The sequence below is a fragment of the Dreissena polymorpha genome, chromosome 11, assembly GCF_020536995.1.
Source record: "Dreissena polymorpha isolate Duluth1 chromosome 11, UMN_Dpol_1.0, whole genome shotgun sequence".
Taxonomy (NCBI): Eukaryota; Metazoa; Mollusca; class Bivalvia; order Myida; family Dreissenidae; genus Dreissena; species Dreissena polymorpha.
Genome location: NC_068365.1, coordinates 61857704 through 61878342, shown reverse-complemented (window position 1 = coordinate 61878342; position 20639 = coordinate 61857704). Strand labels below are relative to the sequence as shown.

Genomic DNA, 20639 nt, shown 5'->3' with positions numbered 1-20639 from the left:
AGTGACCTTACAAGCATAGAAAATAGGATATCCAGTTTCAAAAAGCAGTGTTTTTTTGTTCACATTTGCGGCATGTAAACAAACCTATTCCAAATGGAAGAAAGTATGTTAAGTAAATTTTTCCAAATTTGACCTAAAATTCCCAATTGAAGATTTCCATAAAAAACATTTTGATCTCATAAGTTCATCTCCCATCCAGTTATAAGTTGAGTTTAACCTTGGTGAACTTAATTTTAAAATCGCTCTTATTCTCAATTTCGAAGCATTTGTAGGCAAAAGAACAATAATTTCCCAATGTTAGTCAAAATTTCCAGATATTTCCAAATTTAAAGAAACCTGGCCTCATTCTAAAAATGTTGAGAAAAAAAACACTGAAAAGAAAAATTAAAGTTTGAGTCCAGACACATTTTACCCGCCAAGCCTTGTACACTCACAGAACCATATCAAATTATTGATATGAACAGGATGACATATAATTGGTTTCTGTCAGCACATATAGACATGATTTATACTCACTGTGTCAAAGTTGATGTTAGGTGCTCTCTGTAGAAAGTAGGATCAACTTCTTGCATACAGATAATATCACTATCCAAATACTTTAATTCTTCTACAATTGCAGCGAGTCTATGTTCAGGTTTTAAGTATTTCTCTTCGGTGAAACTATAGTCATTTCTTAATAGATGGCAATCAGCAAGAATGTTGTAACTAGCCAATGAAAAATGGCTAGATTTGTCGGATGAACCTGCAAATGAAGGATTGGGAACAAACACTCTGTTAAAAATTGGATTGACAGTTTCAGAGGTGTGTGGAACACTTTTTTGCACCTCTTCACTGTCTGCTGATGGAACATCCTCCATTTCAATAACAACATATTCTTTAACAACTTCATCAACACTCTCAACATCACCATTTTCAGCTATCTCTTCAACCTTTGCTTTTTTAGACTCTGAAGGAGCATCTAAGCAATCATCGTCAATTGCTTCAACTTTTCTTTTGTGGCTGGAATCACTAACACCACTGAGTTCATCATGGCTAATTGGCACGGCACTTTCATTCCGACCAAGTTTTATTTCTTGGACATCATCATCTGAAATCTCCTCAACATCATTTGAAACCACCTCTTTGTCTTTAATCTGTCCATCCCCAGCCCCATCTTCCATCGCCTCTAGATCAACCACCTCTGGTCGTTCTTCCCCTATTATTAATGCATCACCTGAATCTTCATTCAGATCAACAACATCACTCTTACCATTATCATTCTCATCTACATCTTCGCCACTTTTCTGATTGTCTTCTTCACTATTTTCTTCAGTTGCACTAGTTTCCATCAATTCTTTGTCTGTATCTGCTGTGACATTTGTTTTCTCGTTTGGTATTTCCTTGTTAGGGTCATCATGTTTTTTCTCATCCGGCTTTTCCTTATCTTGTGTTACCGCATTTGGAGTTTCCTCATCGGGTGTTTTCTCATCGGCTATCACCTCCTCATGTGCTTCCTCATTTGATATTTCCTTTTCATGTGTTTTCTCATTATGCATTTCCTCATCATGTGGTTCCTCATTAGGTCCTTCCTTATCATGTGTTTTGTCATAAGGTTCTTCCTCATCATTTGTTTTGTCATTAGGTTCTTCCTCATCATGTGTTTTGTCATTATGTTCTTCTGCATCATGTGTTTTGTCATTAGGTTCTTCCTCATCTTGTGTTATGTCATTAGGTTCTTCCTCATCATGTGTTTTGTCATTAAGTTCTTCCGCATCATATGTTTTGTCATTAGGTTCTTCCTCATCATGTGTTTTCTTATTAGGTTCTTCCTCATTATGCTTTTTTTCATCGCTTATTTCTTCAGGTTTTGTTTCCTCAATTTTTATATCCTCGTCAGAATTTTTTTCATTGGGTATCACCTCACCCTGCTCTTTCTCATCAGGCTTTTCCTCACTGGGTCCTTCCTCGCTTGGTTCGTTCTTGTTTTCACTTTCATTTTGTGTATCATCCTTCCCTCTTCTACTGCGGGAAGATCTACCCTTAGAAGATGCAGGAGTAACCTTTGCTTTCTGTTCAGACTTTTTAGGTGTAGTGGACATCTTGGCTACTGGAGACCTTTTAGGGGTAGGTGTAGTGGACATCTTGGCTACTGGGGACCTTTTAGGGTTAGCTGCAGCTGCTTTCTTTGCTGAACCTTGACTTTTAGGGGTGTCAGCTTGTTTAGGAGTAGCTGATTTTCCACGTGGTGCTGATTTCTGTTTAGGGGTAATAGCTGCTTGTTTCGGAGTTTCGCTCCTCTGCTTTGAAGTCTGCGCTTTTTGTTTAGGGGTTTGTGTTGCCTGTTTAGGTGTTTGTGTCTTCTGTTTAGGGGTTTGTGACTTGGTTTTTGGCGTTTGTGCCTTTTGCTTAGGAGTCGACGCTTGTTTAGGAGTGGCTGCTTGTTTAGGAGTCGACGCTTTGTTCTTTGGTGTACTGGGTGTTGAAGCAGTGCTAGACCTAGATCTGCTCCGTCCTTTAGATTGTGCTTTCTTTTCTTCAGCCTCTTGTACCACAGGTTTTGTCACTTTCACACCTATACAATTTAACAAAAAATAAAAATATGTAAAGCATGTGTATACAAATTTTCACAATATTAATGATACAGGGATGTCAATAGTTCCAAATTTTAAATCCGGAAATTAGGCCGGAGGTCTGGGAACGCAGGTCCCCAACGGAGATTGAGGGCAATCCCCCCCCCCTCCGAGCACTTGCTAATAATTGTACTATTTTTTTGTATTTCTAGTTGCAATATCTGGTGAAAACTTAGCAAATATTATTAATTAGACTGTCCACATCGCAGCATCTGTTTTCGTCATTCTAGGTTTGTTTATAATGGATGTAAAAATATATCTTAAATCATCGAAAATTGCTGTATCCGAAAATGAAAAATCCGCAAAATATACGGGTTTTAACATTAAATAAAATGTGCATATTGTATGAATGCCGAAATAACGAAAAACAAATGTAGTTTGGTTAACATATTGCTTTACAATATGCTATTGAACTGCTTAACTTTGCTAATCGATCACTTAGAATATTTCATGATGGTGGATACATGTATGTGCAACGTATCATTTCATTTGTAAAAATTTCGAAAAGTAGCGAAGATTTTCCATCAGTAATCATTCATGTCCATGCCATCGGCTAGCCAATCAGAAATTAATCAATAAAATACCTGGCAAAATAGGTACTGAGCACAAAGACAATGAAGCTTTGACAAATATATGAATTTTGTGTTCCATTGATCGTGCTTTCAAACGATTTTAACCCTCATCCCTCCCTTCTTAAATAAAAATTTAATCTGATTTTAATTGATCTTAAAATCCACAATGGTTGGCTGGGATAATCCGGAAATTTGACATCCCTGATGATATAAAAAAAAGTATAATGATTATGTCCATGTAGGGGGATATTTATGTGCATGTTACTGGTACACTACGCGACCCGTGATTTTTGCCGCGATTCTCGCATCACCGCAATCGATGCAACGTGACAAATCGCGGTGTTTCCGAGCGACAAGAAAATTTGGGTGATGTCTCGGCGACCGTCGCGCGATGTATCTCGCTGTTGCGCAATCAGCGCGAATCAGCGCAAATCACCGCGTACCACCGTGATTCCCCTTTTTAAGCGATTTACGTTGAGGGTTACACTACATTACATGTAACAAATATGTATACACTTACATTATACATTGCAATAATAAAGCTTTTGTTGTTGTTGTATACAATGGGCGTATTAGCTTAAATACTCCTGTTCCGACATGAACTTGATGAAGTAATGTCGGAAGCTTTAACGGCTCCAAATTAATAAAACAGCGCATAATGATCATGCAATAATTATTGAACTTAACATGTAAACATTATTTAACTAATTGCATTAGCAGAATGTTTATTAATACTTACAATCAATTATATTCCAGGCTCGAAAACACTACCACTGTTCAAATTCCATATTGTTGCCATATGCATGTAGCGTAGCACTGTGTAAATTGAAAGTTGCATAGTGTTTCGTCATTGGTCGGTTATAAATACCTTGTTTCTCTATACATGGTATTTGATTTAGACGAAACTAATAATTTGGTAATTTACGAGAAATATGACATAACTTTGATCTTACCGTGTGTGTTTATTGACGTTATTAATTATGTTAATACTTATTTTTGCATTTCATTAAGAATTATAACGTGTAGCCCTTTTGTTAACAGTGTTTAGCAAAATATTCGCACCTTAAGGCACGGAAAATTGTTTAAGTAACACTTTCATTTAAAGTTAAAATGTAATCGGTAGATTACGTCTAATTATTTGGACTAGATTATGCTATACTTATTTATTTTCTGTTTCAGGCTCCAATGCGGATAACTCGTGTTACTCGCGTTACTTTCCGAGCGTTGTACATATATTCACAATGCTTGATAAGCCGGAAATCAGAAATACATTACTGTTCTATTTTTAAGTACATGTTATTATGATATCGTGTTATAAACCTAATTACCTATATATTAAAGCCATTAAACATTGTGTTTGTTTTGCTGGAAAAAAACGAGTATATCAACGTAGCACTAAGCATTCGCAAAGTTAAATAAATATGATGATGTATAATGTACATGCATTTCTCTGGGTTTTCACGTCCAAAACAAAAAACCCTCAACATTTGATTATTTATTGTGTACTGTCCAGCGGGTGATAGTGTTTATTCTAGTGTCTAATTGGCACTCTTTGTACGTGTTCAAACTGTGAAAAGATGTGACAATCACAGAAACAACAAGATGGCGCTGCCAATTAAGTGCGATAATTGATCAAAGGGCATTGACAAAAAATAACAGTTTGTATATATTTTTCGGCGTTTACTCAGATGGTCTCTCACAACAAAAAAACTACACATGTCAAGGTATTATGTTTTACTTCTATCAGTAACGATACGGATACGGCGTGTTTGATTTGATATGACTTTCAAAGAAATATCAAATTTTTGGCGATATAACTGATTTCAAAATACCAAAGAAACATTTAACCGAAATCAACAGAATTCAATGTTCTCTGCGCTACGCAGTTTGTATTAAAAATCAATACTTGCACACTCTTTACCTTGACCTTGTACATTGCCGCATAATTTTCGCGCTCTTTTGTCGGGAAATATACATGATGGCTCTATTGGAAGCATTTGTGAACGTCGTGTTAACATTAAAACATCGGAAGTGTGTTCGGATTATAAATTATTATTCTCATTTGGGTATTTAACGGAACATTAATTATTATGGTATAATTGTTTTGAATTGTATCTTAATTTGTTACAACGCTTTACGTGTCGAAACAATGTTTTGATAATATTATGCATTAATAGCACAATTTCCTGGAGGAAAACGTTTTTTTACATGAAGGCGTATGACGCAATAAAACGTTTTTTTATGTAAGATCGTATTGCATTCGATCTAAATTTTAATACGCTCGTCCAATGAAAGCTGTGTTCCACATTATGCACTATACTCTTTACACTTCTGAAAAATGGCGTAGTCATATATTTGCTAATGAAATTCTCAAACATATTTACCGACATATATGGTTAAGATTATTTTTCGGAAGTGATATTGCAATTATGTTGGATTATTTGATAATTGTGAACATTAGAAAAGCGTTATGTATACATTTATCGATACGATTCGGTTTATATGCATGAATTGGCGAATCATCGATGTCAACGATATCCACTGCTATCACGGCAAATTGCGGCGAATCGCAGCGAATCACCACAACATTGAGGGGATTTAGCGCGAAGATTATCTTGCTCTCGCGCGACGTCGGAGTGACGAGTCACGTGAAATCGCGGTGATTTGCCACCCAAAAAGCAAAATGCCCGCCTTGACTTCGCAAATTAGGCAAAAATCACGGGTCGCGTAGTGTAACATGTTACTGGTAACAACAACAAAATGATCAATGATAGAACAACATGCTTAACAGACAATATATATCAGTATGTTATTGTCAATGCTTTCCAAAGGATTTTTTCAGGCGACCCGGTGCCAATGGGGTGGGTTTACCGTTAGAAAGGGCTGTTCCTTCTATACTATTTTTTGTTACATGTTTAGATGTCATTTGGTGCGCAAGACAAAACCCCATCTATAAAGTCATTGATAATGATATATGTTTTAATTGTTTTAAACCTTTTCCGCATAGATAGTATAATCGAATGATTCGCAATACATCCATATCAATCAAACTCTATTACTGCATACTTAATACTTCTCCAGTTTCCATTCATTACCAGATAATCCCGTATATTCCATTTTTAAAAGCGAATTCTGGTTAATATTCACGATAAAAGTGCTTAAGAATTTCACAACACAAACGTTGCCATTTCTCTAAAGTATCATAAAGCCATAAGTTAATATTTAAAGATTTGTTGAAATATTCCCACTGAACATGACTAAATCAAATGAAGTGATGTGTGCTTGTTTATACAACAATCTGTACACCCACACTTTCCATGCAAATGACGTGACATTGTAAATGCTGCATTATTTTCACGCCCTTTTTATTTAGACAAAGGGTCAACAAAAAATAAATTTACACTGCTTATTTGAAGCAAGACTATGTTAATGTAACGTTAACATTTACATTCGGAAGTGTGTTTTGGATTACAAACTAGTTAACAACGACATTCAGGAGTGGGCTTCTGAGCAAAATTTTTATTATGCTCATTTGAGATTTAAACAAAAGATTAACATTTGCGTAATGAATTCAACAATAGTTTGTTTAAACACTTTACAAGTGGAATAAATGTTCTGACAGTATTATGCATGAAATGCACGATTTCCATGAGGATTACAGCCATCATCAGTCTTCTAAGTAACTGGCCAAGATTAGTGTGGCAATTTAATGTATGTCACAAGCCGTCTGCATGATTTAACTGTAGGTATTGTCTGCCTACGAAGGCTGTCTCTCATACAAAGCGTGCACTCTCATTGGTCAATATTGATTTTCCAATACAACAACGTTCAGCCTTTAGGCAGGCTTAAGTTGGGTAAAGCGACAAAGGATCGTAGATCGGCTTTCATAATTTTCAGCGAAGTCGATATGGCTTTGATGTTAAGAATTGCTAGCTGCAGTAACTGCCGAAATACACTGATCAGAATATTTGAGGCGCCCTGCGGCCTCTGATTTCCAAATTCAAGCGCCCCAGTGGGGGACCGTTAAATGGCCTGTGGAAAGCACTGATTGTTAATGGAATGACATATAATGTAAATTTTCAAAATTATTCATTATAAGCCAACAATGCAATAAAATATGCCCTCATGACAAGTTGGACGTAGGAATTCAACCTCCCTGAATCATAAATGTAATCACCGATTTTCTAACAAGCCAAAAAAACTACACAAACACATTTTACCAAAGAGTTGATCTAGCGTCTTTAACTAAACAGCAGGGTCTTTCTCCTGGGCCTGTAAGCACAGTGGTAGCCTTTCGCGTGAATTTCCGTATCAGATGTACTGCACTGTCTGAATTTCGGAATCAATCGTACCTCTTTGCCTAAATTTCTTAATAAGCAGGGTTGGCACGAAAAACCCGCCCCCGGGAAAACCCGGTTGGAAAACCCAGTTTTTCCCGCCCAGGGCAATACTCTGAAAGTGGGCAATACTGGGCAATACTATTTTTTCTTCGTTAACATGCAGTTGTAATTGTTTTTTATCATCCTTACTTCTCTGCAAGCCTCTATTGTAAAGAAAGAGTTAGCAAATGCTGTTGGCAATAATATTGAAATAGAAGTAACATATTGTCACTGTATGATATATAAAATTTTACTGCAGACTTCAAAGTGACTGTTGTTTTATTAATTACAATATCATTAAACTTTAAAGTCAGAATTGATAATGAGGGATCATTGAAGAAATACTTTTTTTTATATTGAAACACAATTAACAGGAATCTGTCACTTACTGTAGCAATCAAAGCATGTTTTCACAGTTTATGGGAGGGCCCTAATTGGCACTAGTCTGTGTATCTTTTATGGCCCCTAATAAACAGTTAGAGGGCCTTTGTCTGGCCTTAATAGGGACCTTATGTGGCCCAAATAGGTCCAATGTTTATCTAGGTGGCCCAGTGTTACTGTTTGTTGTACAAACTGTGTTCATAAATGATGACAGAAAACTGTGTCAATGATTTAAAACACTAAATTGGGGCATGAGTCTTAATGCAACATAAGATCAACTTAAATATTTGAATGATAACAAAAATATATATTACATGTATAATCCCTCATGTCTCTACCCATTTCCCTTGTCCTGCATAAATACCATTCTGTTACATATCATATCATATTTTTAGAAAAATAATGTGAGATAATAAAATGTAAATCAGATAAAACACAGATACCAAGTTATACCCAGTATTGTCCATAAGACCATTAAATTGAATTTAATTTATGTAACAAGATGCGTTTGTGAAACACAATGTCCCCCTATATGACGTTTGACCTTGAAGGATGACCTTGACCTTTACCCTTCACCACTCAAAATGTGCAGTTCCATGAGATACACATGCATTTCAAATATAAAATTGCTAGCTTCAATATTGCAGAAGTGACATTACATGAGCAATTTTGACCCATATATTTGACCTTGAAGGATGACCTCGACCTTGACCTTTCACCACTCAAAATGTGCAGCTCCATGAGATACACATGCTTGCCAAATATCAAGTTGCTATCTTCAATATTGCAAAAGAAGTCATAAAATAAGCTATTTGGGCCACATATATTTGACCTCTGACCTTGAAGGATGACCTTGACCTTTCACCACTCAAAATGTGCAGCTCCATGAGATACACATGCATGCCCAATATCAAGTTGCTATCTTCAAGATTGCAAAAGTATTCATAAAATAAGCAATTCGGGCCACATATATTTGACCTCTGACCTTGAAGGATGACCTTGACCTTGACTTTTCACCACTAAAAATGTGCAGCTCCATGAGATACACATGCATGCCAAATATCAAGTTGCTATCTTCAAGATTGCAAAAGTATTCATAAAATAAGCGATTTTGGCCACATATATTCGACCTCTGACCTTGAAGGATGACCTTGACCTTTCACCACTCAAAATGTGCAGCTCCATGAGATAAACATGCATGCCAAATATCAAGTTGCTATATTCAATATAGCAAATGTTATTGCAAAATGTTAAAGTTGGCGCAAACAGACCAACCAACAGACAGGGCAAAAACAATATGTCCCCCAATACTATAGTGGGGGACATAAGGACATAATAAAAATAAGAAAGTATTATTAGGATTTTCAAACTTTCCGCATGATGTAGTTTGTTAAAATGTAACAAATAGTTTCTAATTTTTAATAATTAATGGATATGTTTTTATAGAGACTAATAATTATATAAGTTATATAATTGTGTAATATCTTTATTACCCAGTAAAGCCCATCCAAACCATCCAAAACAAACACAAAATGAATTGCACTTTTTTTTGCAGAAAACAATTAATTATTAATATGCATACACATGAAGTAGAAGTTAACAGTGTAAATAATAGAATAGAATTACAAAATTAATAGTTATTTTCTGTTATGTACTAATTTAAAATCATTAATATTATCATTATGCAAGTTGTGCTGTTGTATAATTGTGTAATATCTTCGATACCCAAGTAATGCCCATCCAAACAGACAAAAGAATTTCCATTTTCATGAAAATGAGAAGGAATAATGAATATGTTTTCACATGAATTAGAAGTTGACAATGTAACTAATAGTTAACAATTGTTAATAGATATGTTCTTTTCATATGTATAAAATCATTATTATCGTACAAGTTATACAATATTGCAATATCTTTATTACCCAGTATTGCCCACTATTCCCCAGTAAAACCCAGTAAAACCCGGGTTTTCCCAGTATTACCCGCCCGGGCCGGTCAATACTATAAAACCCGGGTTTTATGCCAACCCTGTTAATAAGGGGTACCCATGTGCTTAATTTTTCATAGTTTTTTTAATTTTGTGTGCTTGTTTTAGCTCTGAACTAATGGACAAATTAATATATGACAGTCAAGCACAAAAGGCCTGCAACATCCACATTAACGACTTACCCTCCTCCTTTTTATTGCTTTTGCTACGTCCTGTTGGCTTCTTTTCCTCGACTTCTGGCTTTTTAGCCACAGCTGCTCTGCCTCTTGATGGTTGTCTACAAAGAGATGTACATAAAATAATTTTTTAGTTCACTGACAAAAGTTAAACACATGCACACAGCCTACAGACCAATCATGAATGTTTCTAGGATATCAGGCATTTTTTGCTTGAGTATCTCCAGGTCCAATAAAATGGCCCATTTCCAAAAGCAAAATTGTTCACACACAAAATCGATTTAAAAAAAAATCCCAACTTGATTTTTTTCCAAGAATTGTCATGATAATTATATTTCAATTTTATTTCAATTACATCTGAAATGTATTTATCTATAATTTACATGAGTTTGTTTTATAATTTAAATTTAATAAGCATTAGGAGTAATTAATTAAGTTTTTAAGTTTTAAGTAATTAGGTTTTTCCAAATATTAAAGTTGACTATTTCCTATCACGAAATTGCATTTTTCCTGAAATGGCCATGATAAGACATGGGTATTAATCATGGCTTTATCAGTGGGGGGTTTTCACCATTTTGGTAATGGGACTGGGTCCCTTTGGATTGGGACAAAAAGTGTTGTTTTCAATAATATTGGGAAATTTAGTGGTTTTGATTTTTTGCTAAAAATACTCTAAAGTTGAGACTAAAAGTGATATCAAATTATTCTATATTATATTAACTAAGGTTCAACTGATAGAGCTGGACTTAAGTTGAACAAGGGCTGTTTGTAAAACATGCATGCCCCCCACATGGGCTCTACGTTGTAGTGACAACCATTGTGTGAATATCTTATTTGTCACTGTGACCTTGACCTTTGACCTAGTGACCTCAAAATCAATAGGGGTCATCTGCGAGTCATGATCAATCTACCTATCAAGTTTCATGATCCTAGGAATAAGCGTTCTTTGGTTATCCTCCGGAAACCATTTTACTATTTCAGGTCACTGTGAACTTGACCTCTGACCTAGTGACCTCAAAATCGATAGGGGTCATCTGTGAGTCATGATCAATGTACCTATGAAGTTTCATGATCCTAAGCATAAGCGTTCTTGAGTTATCATCCGGAAACCATATTACTATTTCGGGTCACCATGACCTTGACCTTTGACCTAGTGACCTCAAAATCGATAAGGGTCATCTGCGAGTCATGATCAATGTACCTATGAAGTTTCATGATCGTAGCCATAAGCGTTCTTGAGTTATCATCCGGAAACCATTTCACTATTTCAGGTCACTGTGACATTGACCTTTGATATAGTGACCTGAAAATCAATAGGGGTCAACTGCGAGTCATTATCAATCTACCTATCAAGTTTCATGATCCTAGGCATAAGCATTCTTGAGTTATCATCCGGAAACCATTGTACTATTTCGGGTCATCGTGACCTTGACCTTTGACCTAGTGACCTGAAAATCAATAGGGGTCATCTGCGAGTCATGATCAATGTACCCATGAAGTTTCATGATCCTAGCCCCAAGCGTTCTTGAGTTATCATCCGGAAACCACCTGGTGGACGGACCGACCGACAGACTGACATGTGCAAAGCAATATACCCCCTCTTCTTCGAAGGGGGGCATAATTAAATGTTGGTTCTTAGCAAATATTTATTTTTTTGGAAACCTTTAATTGGGAATTTTAAGGACCCATTTAGGAAAAATATCAACCTCATTCCATTGGTTATGGGTCCCATTACCGGACCCAAATTGGTAAGAAACAAAACACTGTTTATGCCATGTCAACCAAACTGAAAAGGTGTACAATTACAGGTGATGTTGATTTTTTTTAATGATGCCAAGTTGCAATGTTATCTCCTAGTAAATAAGTATACTTTCCCCCTTTCCCAGGGCAACAGAAAACAATTCTTGTCAATTAGTTTTCACTACAAGCTTTTTGTAACAATTAGTTTCCTAAAAACTATTTGTCAATTACTTTTTTTAACAATTTGATAAAAACTTACATATGGACTGTGCTCTGTGAAAAGGGTGTTTAATGCATTTTTCTCAATATGTATATAGTGAAAACATGTGAACACTAGAAGTCACATTTTTGGCCCAATTTTCATGAAATTTGGTCAGAACATTTGTTTCCTTGATATGAGAGTTGAGTTTGAAAATGGTTCCGGTCAGTTGAATAACATGGCTGCCAGGGGGGTGGGGCAGTTTTCCTTATTTGGCTATAGAGAAACCTTGTAAACACTCTAGAAGTCACAAGTTTTGCCCAATCATCATGAAAGTTGGTCAAAACATTGGTTTTATTGATATCTCCGACGAGTTCGAAAATGGTCCAGATCGGTGAAAAACATGGCCGTCAGTGGGCGGGGCATTTTTCTCTATATGTATATTGTAAAAACATGTGAACACTCTAGAAGTCACATTTTTGGCCCAATTTTCATGAAATTTGGTCAGAACATTTGTTTCTTTGATATGAGAGTTGAGTTCGAAAATGGTTCCGGTCAGTTGAATTACATGGCAGCCGGGGGGGGGGGGGTGGGGGGGGTGGGGGGGGGAGTTTTCCTTATTTGGCTACAGTCTGCACAGGCTAATTCGAGACAACACTTTAAGCTTTTATTGTATTTTTTGTTACAGACTGCACAGGATAATCTGGGACCACACTTAACACACATGCATTAAACCCCCTTTTCACAGAGCCATATATTTCTGGATCAGATGAGCACTTTTTGTGATTTTATATTTTGGGCTTTGATAATTCTGAGCAATTCTTATTCCGTCATTTTAAATTCACAGTGTCAATCATTGTTTGTATAAAATATAATAACTAATTTGTATAGTGACAAATGGATGATGATTAGTAATTTTGTTTAAATCAGTTTCAACACTCCTGCCTTTTAGTCTCAGAGCTCACTTACATTGCCAAACCCTCTCCATCAACGACAAACCAGTGGAAATCACGATGTTACTGTATTTTCCTTTGTAAAGCGCGCACCCATGTATAGTACGCAGGCTGTTTTATTCATGCAAAAATGGAGAAAAAAATATTTAAAGAAAACAAGTCCCCTACCGGCTCCACCATTGTCAGAAATTCCAGATTTTTTTATATATTTGTTGCCATAGCAACCAGAATTTTTGACGTAGGAACAAAATTAAGTGTATAATGTCCATATTGCCATCTATCCATGTTTTTAGTTTCATGAAAAAATATTAAGAACTTGAAAAGTCATCGCAGGATCCAGAAAAAGAAAACCACCATTTTCAGCAGTATTTCTAGTCTATTTGTTGCCATAGCAACCAAAATTTTTGAAGTAGGAACGAAATGAAATGACGTGCATAATGTCCATATTGCCATCTATCCATGTTTCAAGTTTCATGAAAAAATACTAAGAACTTCAAAAGTTATCGCAGGATCCAGAAAAGTGTGACAGTCTGACGGACCGACGGACAAACAGAGCGATTACCATAAGTACCCTTCGGTGTAACCGGTACGGGACTAATAAAACCACCAAATCGGACCGAAAATGGCCGCCATTTTACTATTGCGCAATCCAATAATGCAGGGCATTGGAAAGCTTAATTAAGCATTCAAAATATGAAGCGTCATTATGATTAGGAGCATGGGCTGCATAGCACTATACTTTTCTGACAATTTTGTAATTTTCTAGCAACAGATTAACAGCCAACGTGCATTTCATGTAAAACGTGAGAAAATAAGAATTCATGTACATTGTGTCATTCTTCCTCGGGCAAAGCATGGGCTTTAAATTTGAATGCTGAATAAAAACTTCTTGGCACATGGGAGACAGGGCTACAGTTGTTGAGATATGTCAGTATTGATGTATAACTGATAATCTATTATGTTGGACAAGTTGGGTTATTGTTTGTCGCACTACACAGGCGTGAATGTGATGAACGATGAAGGCGCCAAAAACCTGGACCAAACTGGAAAACACTTAAGAAGTCCCTGTTCACACCTATGGTTACCAGCAAAAAAGACCAAATACCTTTACCAGTCCAACATAAGCTGCCTAATCGGACCGAAAATGGCCATAGAAGTGCACAAACACAGACAAATAAATGTTCCCATACTTTATTCAAACATTTTATTTTTTGTAAATAACTAATGCTACCCCCTTTATATCTGCCGTTACCGACTTTTTGTTGTTTCGACAACGGCCCTTTCAGTCTGTTAGATTATAGTGTAGTTTTTTGGAATAAAAAAATGGCGGCTATTATGAATATTTACGATTATGAAATGAATTTTTGCAATTTAGCAGCCAGGATAGGGTTGTATCAATGTATAAATAACGCGCACACATTTTTTTATTTCAAATTTGGAGGTAAAAAACTGTGCGCTATACAAGGGAAAATACGGTATTAGTTTTTCAGACATGGAATTGCCAAGGTGTTTTGAGCCGAATATTTCAGAATATGTCACCACCAGGGATCATATTTTCTCGCAACATCAATTGGTCTGGATATAAATGGGGGAAAAAGTATCCGAAAACGTATGTCCGAAATCATGACAAATTACATTAAAATATATACCATCGATTTTGCCATTCATGAAGGTGGTATAATAAATGTACAAGTAAAATTCCCTTAGGCATTTTTTTTAAACGGAACATACGAGTTTTCTCAACTGGTTTTATCATTTGCTATTTCATTGTTGTTTAGTGTGCTGTTTTATCAGACTTTTTTTCATCGTTGTCAATATTATTAATCTGTGTAAGTCTATACCAATGTTTTAAATCGTTGTCGACTCGATAATAGCTTAAAAACATGCACTGAACCTAATAAACAAATGTCTGTGCGTAGGTTGGCTGATGACAATAACAAAACCAAATAATTAAGAAATAATTTGTGTACCTTATAGTTTGTTGTCAAATAACCCAAGGTCAATAGTTTAGATGTGTAGGGATTAAATCACGAGTGCGAAGCACGAGTGATTTGAAACCAGGCATATAATTTTCCGGTCGTGGGTTATTCAACAACAAACTATAAATAACACGAATTATTTCGATTCTAACACAGTTTTTACTAAAGATTTATACAATGTATATTATTTTTCTTGTCTACTATTTTATTTGTTACTTCTATCTCAGATATTATTAAATTTATTACAGTTCACAGTGATAACAATACATTACAATTGCAACATATTGTTTTGTATCACATGCACGTCAATTAACATCGAAGACTGATTATAATTAAACCAGTGCGCGCAGTCACCTTAGCAGAAATAACAGAGAAACCGCTATAACAATGATAACTATCAATAGACACACAATGACACCAATAATCGATCTATATGTACATCACAGGCCATAGTCTTAAATTGTTTTGTGATATTTTCAGTTTTCAAAATTTTTGACCACCCTCATTAAATTTCGGAAGCGTCTTTAATCCGCTGTTCAGAAGTTTTTTATTCTTGGTCTGACGTGCAATAAACCGGTCCTGACTGGTTTTAAGACTGCAGGGAATGGTTTATCACACCTAATCGAGATAAAAATGTCATTAGGGTGTGTTAGCACGTGCAGTCTGTGTAATCGTTTTTATAACATGGGAATTTAAGCAAACAGAATCGGACCGACTGATTGGGATTTTCAATAAAAAAAATATGATCCCTGGTCACCACCTGCGCTTTTAAATCTGAAAGTACTTTCTTCACAACTTCTTTTCTCAACTGTTGGGATGGGGCAACCAATTGTAAAATATTGAGCACACACTCTGTTTATTAAATTTCCTAACACGTCCATGTTGTACAGAAGACATCTTCAAGAACTTTTTACAACGGAAGTAACTTTATATCGACACCAGCCTGAACCTGTGCCTCTATAAACTTAATAAAACATAACGACCGCACTTACGGTAAAAATATACTAATTAAAATCATTCACGGTACCGAGAATACAGTGCAACTAAAAAGATGAATCGTATGCAATTTGTTTTTCCATTTACATAATCGTTTTCTGTACTATTGATTTTGTATTCCAATTCGTGTTCTGTCAAATTCAAAGCGTAAAAACAATAAAACAAACCTTGTCTGTTGCCCTGCTTTCTTAACAGACAACTTATTGTCATTTTGCAACATCACAAAATATGTTCGATTATTCAAGTGGTATATGACACAAAATATATAAGTGACTATTAATGTGCTATTAATGTGCTATTATATTAATAGTTTCTTATAATCTTGTAATGTCCTGTGGAATCCTGAAGTGACAGGAATTTTTTTAGTACTAACTTCTGTCATTCATACTTGTTGGTTACCTAGAAACAGGTGCCGGGCTGGGACTCTGCTGTCTGCCTTTCTTGGCTGGAGCAGGGCTGGAACTTGCCTTTCTCTTCTTGTTATTGTCTACTTCAACAGCAGCACTACTGGCAGCAGAGGCACTGCGGCCTAACCTTCGGGAAGTTGCTGTTGGAGAGGACTTGTCATCTCCTTTGTTAGCACTTGCTTTTCTTTTAGCAGGCATGTTCTCTTGGAAATCGTATCTTCTGTAATATATTTTTCACTGAAAATAAACATTAATCGGGACGATTGAACTTTACCGGTACGCATCACTTACCATCAAACAGCGTACCCTAACCCTAACCCTTAACACCTTACACATAACAACTAACGCAACGCCTTATAATCTTTTTTATCCTATATATTTCCTTATTATCGGGGGCTACCGCCCGCAAACCCCGATAGTGGTAAACAACTGCGTACCGGTAATGTTCAATCTTGCCCATTAATCTCTTTTTCATATGTAAGTTGTTTTTTTTATATTTTGACAGCATCACTTTAAAGTAATCACAATGTTTCTAGCAACTTAAATAAAACAAGAAGATACACTTAATTTTAAGCAAAATCAATGTGCTCCGTCTTGATTGATACAACGGCTTAGTAACTTCTTGGTTTCGTCTTTCTGTTCCAATCTTTAAGTCTTTGTTTTAAATTTAACAAAAACAACGGACGCTACGTTGTAGTAAATCCAAATAGAAATAAAAAACAATAACACTCTGATAAACGGAGTAATTACTAATGGAATGAACAAAATAAAATCATATACATTGATGACAAGTGTGTCGTTTTACCTGAAACTCTATGCTTATTTTAGATTTCGTTACTTTCTCATTCGTTCAGACCGCCATTTTGGAAAGAAGGCGCGCAACGTAAAACGCGTCGGTACCGCGCAAATACCGTCCCATGCCGTACCAAGTATTCGTGTTTTATCCCATTATTCAACTTATTACCCCGCAAAATGATACAAGAAATAATTAAATTATAAATAAAGTTAATTTGAAATAGTCGACACAGGCTAATTGGTTCATTCATTTTTAACTGTCGACTTTTAGATGTTTAAACATCTATTTAGAACTTTAAAAGAAATGTTTAATTATTGGTGTACGGTCTTTTCTCCCCCTTGGACATTTCTCCCCCTAGTCTTTTCACCTCCTAATACCCTAGTCTTTTCTCCTCCCAGCATATTTCATACAGGGTGATTAATCTGCTACTTTTAACATCTCAATTGATATACTTAATTAGTCACTGATTGAATTATCAATGTTATTTCAATCAGTGATCAATCAAGCTCATCAATAGAGAAAGGAAGTTTATCATTGCTTCATTTTCATTATTTGACAATGAAATAGACTGAGTGTGTTTATGTCAATTCGACATTATAATGTTTAATTTATTTAAACAGTATTTATTTCAAATTAAGTTTTTTTTATGTTGTATCTTTTCTTTTTACATTTTAATAGACTTGTTAGCCAATACTTAAAAATTATTAACAATAAAGTAACTAAGAATTATATTTCAAAATAAATCAATACATTTATTTGAATTAAGTATGTACATTTATTTTAAAGGCTCAATAAAGGTGAAGATCCGTAATTATTTACCGAATTTTAAATATTTTTTTCATATTTTATTTATAAAGGTTATCAAAAAACAATATATATATATGCTATTGGACATAACAATAAAAAAATAAGCAAAACAACTTGTTTTTAGCTCAAAATAAAGTGTCCTCCAAGTCAATTGTGTTTACAAACAATCAGTTTATTTACATCGCTGTTTACTCGGAAAACAGAAAGTGAAAGTGACTCAGGTCACCAAAAATATAACGATGATTTTTAACGTTTTCCGGTATCACCCACAAAGTAGGTCTCTTCTAAATGGTTAAAACGTTTGCAGTGATCTAATAAGTTACTTTCTGCTGGTTAAAAATTGTTTAAAATAGAATTAAAATCGAATTTTCTTTCGGCTATTTTAAGCATATGTCACCGCTCTGAGGCTACACATCACGTTAGTTGCAAAAATGTAAACATTTCTTCCAATTATGAAACGGGGTTATCTTCCATAATTCTTGACAACGATGTACCTAAGCTGTTTTATTAGCAGTTTTTATGCTAGAGTAACTGAAATCCGGTAAAAATCAGACCAGCTGATATGCATAATAATTGGATTTGTCACCTTTATAGAGCCTTTAAACATATTCTAAGCTACTTTTTATTATGCCAAAGTATTTATGTACAGAATGCAAAAAGTTAATGTGTGTAATACAGTGGTGTCACTGCATCAGTCACCAACATCATCAGCCAGGATCCACCCATCAACAAGTGTTTCGCCCCTATAATCCTGGTACACTCTCCGGGTGGTGGGTCCGCAGTGGTGATCAGTCCACTACGTGTTGGTGACTGGCTTCCAGCTCCTCTCATCTCTTCGAGACCATAGCCAACTGGATGCCCTTTCAGCTGATTGTACTAGTTTGCCCACAGCAGTCCTTCTCTCATGGCCGTTGAGTCCCATGGCGCCCAACATCTTCCATAGTGAATTGGCTGGGAAACCCCTTGCTCCTATTTCAACAGGGAACAGCCAGGTTCTCCATCCTTGTTGTCTGCATTGGTCCATGAGATCAGAGTACTTGGTTTTCTTCCTCTCATAGGCTTCTTCACACCTTGTTTCCCATGGGATTGTCAATTCAATCATCACCAGGTGCTTTGCAGTGTTGGACCAGATGACAATGTCGGGTCTGAGATTGGTTTGTACTACCTCCGGAAAGACAAGCTTTTTCTGTAGGTCAACAGCCATATTCCAATTGTCAGCTTCGTCAAGTACTGAAGATGTTGTTCTTTTGCCTTAAGGTGCTGACTGGCCTTCCTTGACAAAGTGGATTTAGATCACAAAATGAATGATAGAATTGAAATAAATTGCTAAAATAAGTGTGTGATTTAAATGTGTAGCAACCCAAATTTTGAATATTGATTATTAATTTTGAATTTAATTTAATTGAATTTAATATAAATATTTCCAAACTGTAAAATATAAATTTCAAAATGATCATGAAGCAATGAAAGTCAAATCAAAACTAACTTGTTCCATGACATTGGGACTGGGTAGGATATGGACAGGATGTGGAAATGGTCAGGTGTGAATCCCTAAGACATTCTTGTGAAAAATTCTTGCTTAATTACATGGGTGGAATGTGTCATCCTTTGGAATGTATCATCCTTGTTTATTAGAAAGAATGTGCCTATCAACATCTTAGCTCATTTTAACTGATTATTAAACAGAAACACAACACAATTACAAATTAATTTATTTTATTTTATTTCAAATCATCAATTTTTATTCATAATATGGTATACAACAAAAACAATGTTTAGTTTTGTTAAACATTTAATGAAAGTTTAAATATATTTTAAACATAAACAGAAACACAACACAATTGCTAATTATTTTATTTTATTTCAAATCATCAATTGTAACAATAATAGCTTTTAAGAAGTTATATATGTGCCCATACATTTTTTTTGTATTTAATAAAAAAATGTATAAAATGAAAATGTAAATGAAGAATAAACATACAAATGTTTAAAAATGTTATAATATCATTATAGAAGTTAGATCTGTGCCAAGACATGTTTTGTATTAACTAATAATCTGTATTAAATTATAATTTAAATGAAGAAAAAATATGAAGAATTAAAAATTGTAATAATATAATTTTAGAAGTTAGATCTATACCAAGACATGTTTTCAGTATTAAAAAGCATATAATATTATCAAATATAACTGATCAGATAAAAAAAAACACACACTTGTTTGAACTGCACTGATTCACAATTACTGGTACTCAGCTGCACCATACACCCTACTGATGACCTTCAGCAGTTCCGACGACGAGATCTGCTGTTCTGAGTAGTCATTCCAGGTGCTCCAGATCTTGGTGTCCATGGCTCTGTAGACTTTCCTCTGCCTGCTTGCGGAGAGCTGGCACCAACCTGTAGAAGGTCAAAGCACGGTTCCCACAATCACCATTCAGACGGGTGTGCCAGCCCTCCACATCATTATTTGTTCTTACCCTGTGCTTGAAAACACACCAGCTCTGTACTGGAAACACGTTGGACCTAATCCACTGAGTATCGATGTACTCCACCAAGTTACGGAGTGGCTCTGTGTTGGCTCTGGCTGCTAGCTGCCGAAGCACGTTTTCTATGTGGTTGTGCGGGAGGAAGGGTAGCACCAGCAACTTCCTCATAAAG

At 35.5% G+C, this 20639-nt stretch overlaps 2 protein-coding genes across 4 annotated transcripts in view; both read right to left on the bottom strand.

The window, feature by feature from the left end:
• The window catches only part of LOC127851628 (nucleolar protein dao-5-like), a 37461-nt gene extending 20122 nt beyond the window's left edge, over positions 1 to 17339 (bottom strand). For 2 of the 3 annotated variants that reach the window (XM_052385450.1, XM_052385452.1), the window contains exons 1-4: positions 17184 to 17339; positions 16371 to 16615; positions 10111 to 10205; positions 517 to 2551 (exon numbers count right to left, since the gene is read on the bottom strand). In XM_052385450.1, coding sequence (XP_052241410.1) covers positions 517 to 2551; positions 10111 to 10205; positions 16371 to 16576 — 2336 coding nt within the window. In that variant the 5' untranslated portion in view covers positions 16577 to 16615; positions 17184 to 17339. The remainder of the gene's footprint in view (positions 1 to 516; positions 2552 to 10110; positions 10206 to 16370; positions 16616 to 17183) is intronic. The other variant, XM_052385451.1, reaches the window with a different exon arrangement.
• A 2568-nt stretch (positions 17340 to 19907) lies between these two features.
• Positions 19908 to 20635, bottom strand: LOC127851635 (uncharacterized). Its single transcript, XM_052385458.1, has one exon. The coding sequence runs from the start codon at positions 20633 to 20635 to the stop codon at positions 20300 to 20302; it is 336 nt and encodes a 111-aa protein (XP_052241418.1). The 3' UTR covers positions 19908 to 20299.
• Positions 20636 to 20639: the final 4 nt, after the last annotated feature.

Excerpts from the sequence above, each read along its gene's own strand:
- LOC127851635 (XM_052385458.1), bottom strand. The coding sequence starts at position 20,635 with ATGAGGAAGTTGCTGGTGCTACCCTTCCTCCCGCACAACCACATAGAA.